This window comes from Ictalurus furcatus, chromosome 9 (assembly GCF_023375685.1).
Source record: "Ictalurus furcatus strain D&B chromosome 9, Billie_1.0, whole genome shotgun sequence".
NCBI classification, from domain to species: Eukaryota; Metazoa; Chordata; class Actinopteri; order Siluriformes; family Ictaluridae; genus Ictalurus; species Ictalurus furcatus.
In genome coordinates, this window is record NC_071263.1 from 8,954,139 (window position 1) to 8,961,534 (window position 7,396).

Below are 7,396 nucleotides of genomic sequence, written 5' to 3' on the forward strand. Positions count from 1 at the left end.
TACAAATGCGCACCCAGCTCCGGCCAATTTATTGCCCTTGGGACACATTTAAATTAGGTTATTACCACAACAGATCTTTTATCTTGTTCTCTTTTTTTGGCCAATTATAAACTAAGCATGTTGGGAGATCTGTAATTCAATTTGCTCAGACAAAAATTATAAAAATTATGACAATGTCGCGTTTTAATATGTAGTGGGGGTTCATAACGCGTGAAATATATATATATATATATATATATATATATATATATATATATATATATATATGTGTGTGTGTGTGTGTGTGCATGAGTTATTGTATGAATTGTTTTTACTAAACTACTTTCAGGGTTTATTCTGTCAGGTTGGTCATTTTTAAACTTTTCCCCTACAAAACAGCCATAAAAAGTAACGCACCACTCACATGTTTCTCTCTTTATGAGGAACACGTTTAGGGTAGAGACCTTAACAACTGGAAACATTTGTAGCAGGCATAAAAATGAACGATGGTATAGAACATTTATTGTACAATACAAGGAGATCTTTATTATACATCTGTGTGTCTATGATATGAACATTTCAAAGATGCGAAGAACTGAAACAAACCGTGTGCGCATTTCGTACGAAGAACTTCCACCAGTTCCAGTCTGGTTTTGCGCAAAATACCTAAAAGTTTCCAAACGGACACAAGCATGGAAATTTGCATTTAAAATATTCCTTCGCGGTCCACGAGGAGCATCACTTAACTGCTCGGTTTCGCCTCCTCTTTTCTTGTGCTGCGAGTTACTTGTGCGCAAAGGTAACACAAGCAGCTCTCCAGGCGTGTGGGAGGAGTGAAGAGAACCGCATGGAGCCCGGCCCCTGTGCTGGAAACATATATAACACGCACCGGGTTTCCAGATCGAACAGAGTAACTTTCTGTGACCAGAAATCAGAACACACGCCATATTCATAATATTGAGAGATCTTAGCCTGAACCATCTGAACATACAGAAGCTCAGTTCACGTGAACTTTTTTTTTCACTGAGAAAAGGAAAAAGGAGAAATATTTCATCCATTGTGAGTTTTGTTTGTTTGTTTGTTTGTTCTACCTGTCTTTGAATTATTGCTTTCCTAAACAACCTACTGAGAAATCATGTTTTGAAACATAAATTAGATTTTTGGTTGTCCAAATCAGAATTGGAACTTTACAGCAGAATCAAGAGATGGCATTATCAGAGAGTGACTTTGGCATGAAGGGAAGCAGCATCATAAAGGAATGGAGTGGACAAGTCCAACCAGCCCTCATCATTTCCTTCATTTTTCTCTTCTGCCTGGAGGCCTGTCTGTGGATCCGCAACCTTGCTCTCAAGAAAAGGCTGCCAGGGCCTTTTGCATGGCCACTAGTGGGCAATGCCATGCAACTAGGCCAAATGCCCCACATTACCTTCTCCAGGCTTGCAAAGAAGTATGGCAATGTCTACCAGATCCGACTGGGCTGCAATGACATAGTGGTGCTGAATGGATACACAGCCATACGACAAGCTCTCGTACAACATAGCAAAGAGTTTGCAGGAAGACCAAATTTCATCTCCTTTCAAATTATATCTGGGGGGAAAAGTATGACATTCAGCAATTACAGTGAACAGTGGAAGGCACACCGGAGAGTAGCTCAATCTACCTTGAGGGCGTTCTCATCTGCAAACAGTCAGACCAAGAAGGCCTTTGAACAGCATATTGTGGCAGAGGCCATGGATATGGTTCAGAGTTTTCTCAGGCTGAGTGCAGATAGATGTTATTTCAATCCTTCACATGAATTTACAGTTGCTGCTGCTAACGTCATTTGTGCTCTCTGCTTTGGAAAACGTTACGGACATGATGACCCCGAGTTCAGGGCACTTCTGGGTAGGGTAGATAAGTTTGGAGAGACAGTGGGTGCTGGGAGCTTAGTAGATGTCATGCCTTGGCTTCAGTCTTTCCCAAACCCAGTGCGAAGTGTTTACCAGAACTTCAAGACTATCAATAAGGAGTTCTTTGCTTATGTGAAAGACAAAGTTGTGCAGCACAGAGACACATATGACCCCGATGTAACTCGGGACATGAGTGATGCAATCATTAGTGTGATTGAACATGGAAAAAATAACATGTTGACTAAAGACTTTGTAGAGGGAACTGTGACAGATCTCATTGGAGCAGGACAGGACACTGTATCTACTGTTATGCAGTGGATGTTGCTGCTCTTAGTGAAGTACCCAGCCATGCAGACCAAGCTCCAGGAGCAGATTGATAAAGTGGTTGGCCGTGACAGACTGCCCTCAATGGAGGACAAGGTCAGCCTGGCCTACCTGGATGCCTTCATCTATGAGACCATGCGCTACACCAGCTTTGTTCCTGTCACTATCCCCCACTCCACCACCACAGACGTCACCATCGAGGGCTTCCACATCCCCAAAGACACAGTGGTGTTCATCAACCAGTGGTCTGTGAACCATGACCCACAGAAGTGGCAGGACCCCCAAATCTTCAATCCCTCAAGGTTCCTGGATGAGAATGGAGCCCTTAACAAGGACTTGACCAGTAGTGTAATGATCTTCTCCACAGGTAAGAGGAGATGCATTGGTGACCAGATTGCCAAGACAGAGATATTCTTGTTCTTAGCCATTCTGCTGCATCAGTGCACATTCAAGAGTAACCCCTCTCAGACTCTCACTATGGACTGCTCATACGGGTTAGTACTGAAGCCTGTCAAATTTACAGTTACAGCCAAACTAAGAGGGAGACTCCTTGGCCTTGTGTCACCAGCATAAATTAAAGATTTTATGACTGATTGTATGACTCACAGTGAGCAAAGACTGATACATTTTCCAATATATGATATATAACAGTGAGTATTAATAAACTAGCACTGAATGCTGTTCTATATTTAATATTTAAAGATTATTCACACATTTGTAGGCAAGGTGTATCTTTTATTAATGGAAAAAATGGTCATCATATTGTCTGGTAGTTAAAAGGAACTGAGACAGTCTTCATCTCTTTTTGACTATATAGTTAAAATCTGTATAATATTTTACATTGTGTATTCATCATCCTGTGTCTGAAAAATATAAGCTATATAAAAAAGTGTTTCAGCGAGCAGTGCATAACTGTCTATATGATCAAAGTCATTAAAATATGTACTCAAGAATTGTTCATTTGCAGAAAACTGCTTTGATAGCTTTATGTTCTTCTTTTGGTTCATATGATTTGAAGAAAATACTGTATATGTATATGATTTACTCAGATCTGTATAAAGACTTGTATAAAGTGTGGATTATGAGTACTCATAACTGATGTATTTCAGGTATTTTAAATATTAATCATCTACCTTATATGTAAAGCCATCTACTGTATCCAGATGAAAAGAATACACAGCTTGACAGTATGTAGGTAATAAGAAAGTAATGATCATAATCTAGTAGTTACCATGCAGTAAGTGAGACATTGCATCGCTGGGATAAATTAAAGTGAATTTTGTTTTGTTGCTCTTATGGAAAGTGTCCATAAGAGATCTTGGCCAAGTGGACTTACTCTTTTTCTTCCAAATCCTGTTTTTATATTTCACCTGTCATTACAACCCAGCTCACACTGGTTTCCAGGAAATTACTCATGATGAAAAATTTTGTAATAACACTTTTTAAAGTGCTGCTGCAACCTATGCCATTAATTATGAATTGCATATATTAAGAAAATCATTTGATGTTTTGAATCGAAGGAATAAAACTATTTTGAATGTCCAAGAAAGCAACCATTTAAATTATGCATTGATGTATTTTTCAGTATATTAATTGAAAATAAGCTAATTTTGAAGATACAGTAATTAAATAAAAGCAACAATTTAAAGCAATATTTAACAGTGTTCCTCTGTTTTGTCTCAACTCATATCGCAGGATACCTGTCACATCTATCATTAGGTTACTTCAGCTACAGATTCATAAGATTTCCAGGGCTGAACATGAGCAAGCAGTTATGCCATGAAACTGTATTTTCTATACTTCTGTATTAGTAATGCTGACATTGCATAGTTTATAAGGAAATAAACACTTATAAAAATGATTCAGTTATATGTTATATAATGCACTAAAACAATAAAACACAAAATGTTCTCATCATCATACAGTATAAATGGAATGCCTTCTCAGATAAATTAGACACCATATACAAACATAATTGCCTTGAGTGACTATTATTCAGCTAATGATACCTTCACATATCTTGATATGTCACGCCATGTCAAAAACAAAGAGAGAAAAGATTGGAGTAATTTGTATTTAAATGAATCCCCAGTAGACTGCTTTCTAATGATAATATGCACATGGTAAAAAAAAAAAAAAAATCTACCTGATATGCATGCATTTTGCAGTTTGTCATGTTTTGATGCATGTACAAATGATATGAGGTGACATGATGGCACATATACTGGCATTTTTACTCACAACTCCAGGAACTGACTTACTGTCTATGTGGAGTTCATTTGTGGTTGTTTTGCCTGTGTCAGTGTGTATTTCTTCTAGGTGCTTCAATTTCCTCCCACCACCCAATGTAAATTGTCTATTTTAAATTTCCAGTAGTTATGTGGAAATACAATTTTAACAATGTATTAGTGTGTGTGTGCAGTCCCTGTGATGGACTGGCTAGGACATCTAGAGTGCTTTCCTCTTTTGCAAACAGCTTTCCCAGGATACGCTCCAGATCCACTGCAACTTTAACCAGGATAAAGCTGCTACTGAAAGTGAATGAATGAATGAACGAATGAATGAATGAATTACATGTTATTCTTATTTGAAACTATGAAGGAGAGTACACTTTTTGGCTGAAAGATCCTTATATTCTGTTTCTACCTGATGATGAAATTGATACCTACAAATGATCAAATAAACGATATCATGATTTAATACCTATTTCTTCCTTGCAGTTTTGTTTACAGGGCCTAAAAGCACACAATATCTAAAAGCATCCATAATACTGTCAGAGAGAAAAGTTGGTATGAAGTAAAATATCATAAAGGAATAGTGTGGACTGATTTAACCAGTTATGGTTTTCTTTTTCTGCATGGAGGCCTGTCTGCAGGTCCTGTCCCTCACTTCAAGAAGGAAAACCAGAAAGATACTTCAGTCCATCAGCCAAATTAAGAAATTTTCTTTCTCTTAGTGAATCACATTGTGACAGAGGCCCTGGATCTAAATTAATCATTGGTAATAATAAGCTTAGGAGGGCAGTATCTCAGTCCCTCACATTAGTTGACAGTTGCTGCCACTAACATAATTTGCACTCACTGCTTTGAAAAATGATAAAGCATTTCTGGGTAGGATGAATAACGTTGGTGAGATCGGAGGTTGAGAGGTAGTCCTTGATTCCAAATTCAGTTTTTCCTGAATCCTACTGAAAATGCTTATCATTTTTCAAAGCTACAAAGACTTCTTCAACTTTAAGAAATATACAGTGGCAGAGCACAGATAAAGATTTGATGTAGAGATCATCATCCTTGTGACAGAATATGCAGAGGAGGAAACTGGGCTTGCCAGAGTTTCATTCAGGCTTACACAGTCTCTACTGCTCTACACCAAAAGTTACTCTCTCTGCCAAATATCCAGTCTTGCTAAACAAGTTTCAGGAACAGATTGATAAAATGGTTAGTGAGCCATGCCAGACAAAACAGGCAGGATAAAACAGGCAGGACAATAAGTGTTAGGCCCTAAACATTAGGCCCTTAAACATGTGTATTTGAAATAACAACAATAATAATAATAATAATAATAATATGTTTAATTTATATAGCGCCTTTTCCAGAGCTCAAGGATGCTTTATAATAATAATGTAATAATACATAAACAATCAACAATCATGGACAAACACAAAAAGTGAAAACACAGTACAGATAGTACAGTCATTGAGAGCAAAATGGTTAGAAACACATTAGGACAAATAACACTGAGAAAACAGATACGTTTTAAGTTGGGATTTGAACTCTGGGATGGATGTGATGCGTCAGATGAGAGTGAGAAGGAGTGAATTCCAGAATTGGGGTGCTACTACACTGAAAGACTGGGTTCGGAAAGAGTCCAAACCCAGAGGACCTGAGAGAGCAGGTCGGGTTGTAGGTGAGAAGCAGTTCACTAAGATAGCAAGGTGCCAAACCGTGAAGTGATTTATATGTAAGCATGATTATTTTATCTTTAATGCGAAATGAAGCCAATGCAGTTCCAACAGGATTGGAGCAATGTGAGCTGAACGCTTGGTATGTGCAAGAAGTCTAGCGGCAGAATTTTGAATATATTGCAACCTAGCAATAGAATTAGAAGGTAAACCAATGAGGAGTGCATTGCAGTAGTCAAGACATGAGGATATAAATGCATGAACCAGTGTTTCAGCATCTTTGAGACTAATGAAGGGACAGAGGTGAGCAATGCGATGAGGTGAAAGAATCCAACTGTAGAAATGGAGTTTATATACACTTCAAAGGTGAGGGAGTGATCAAAGATGCTTCCTAAATTTTTACAGTACTAGATGGTATAATGAGAGTACTATCAATGTCATAACTAAGGGCAAAAATGATATTTATAGTAAGTGTTGGTGTTCCAATTATAATGATCTCAATTTTGCCCATGTTCAGTTTTAAAATGTTGGAGTTAAGCCATCCTTGTATGCAATTTACACATGCAGACAGTCTGGAGAGTGAGAGCAGATCTACAAGCTGTATAGATTTGAATGTCAGCAGCATAACAGTGTTAACCGAAACCCTGGCAGTGAATAAGTTGACCCAGAGGCAGTATATATATATATATATATATATATATATATATATATATATATATATATATATATATATATATATATGAAGTAAGCAAGAAAGAGCAGCACCCGTGACACCAATATCTGAGAGTAGGGAGAGAAGTACATCATGACAGACAGTATCAAAAGTGGAACTAAGATCAAGTAATAGAAGAATAGAAAGAGAACCAGAGTCACTAGAGAGTAATAGGTCATTGACAACACTTATGAGGGCAGTTTCAGTGCTATGGAGAGGACGAAAGCCAGATTGAATGGTGTCAAAGAGATTATTTTGAGCAAGGAAAGACTGGAGCTGGGAAGCAACAGTACTTTCCAGTATTTTGGAAATGTATGCTAAGTTTGAGATAGGGCAAAAATTTGAAAGAACAGTAGGGTCCAAGTTAGGGTTTTTCTTTAAGAACTGAAGTCACTGCCACAGTTTTAAGTGGTAAAGGGAGAGAAGCAGAAGCTAAAGATCTGTTTATGAAGTGAGAAATAGGTGCAGAAAGGACAGAATGACAGCACTTGAGGAGAAATGTAGGAGCAGGATCAAGGTGGCAAGATGAAAAACTGGATTTAAAGTATTTAGTCACTGATAGAAGAGGGGTATGTAGGAGTTAAGCTAGAC

The 7,396-nt window shown here is 37.8% G+C and overlaps 1 protein-coding gene across 1 annotated transcript; it reads left to right on the forward strand.

Annotated features, from left to right (window-relative positions):
- The first annotated feature begins 327 nt into the window (after positions 1 to 327).
- On the forward strand, positions 328 to 3,838 carry LOC128613059 (cytochrome P450 1B1). Its single transcript, XM_053633616.1, has 2 exons — positions 328 to 1,038; positions 1,157 to 3,838. Exon 2 carries the CDS (start codon positions 1,185 to 1,187, stop codon positions 2,763 to 2,765), a length of 1,581 nt encoding a protein of 526 aa, XP_053489591.1. The 5' UTR covers positions 328 to 1,038; positions 1,157 to 1,184; the 3' UTR covers positions 2,766 to 3,838.
- Positions 3,839 to 7,396: the final 3,558 nt, after the last annotated feature.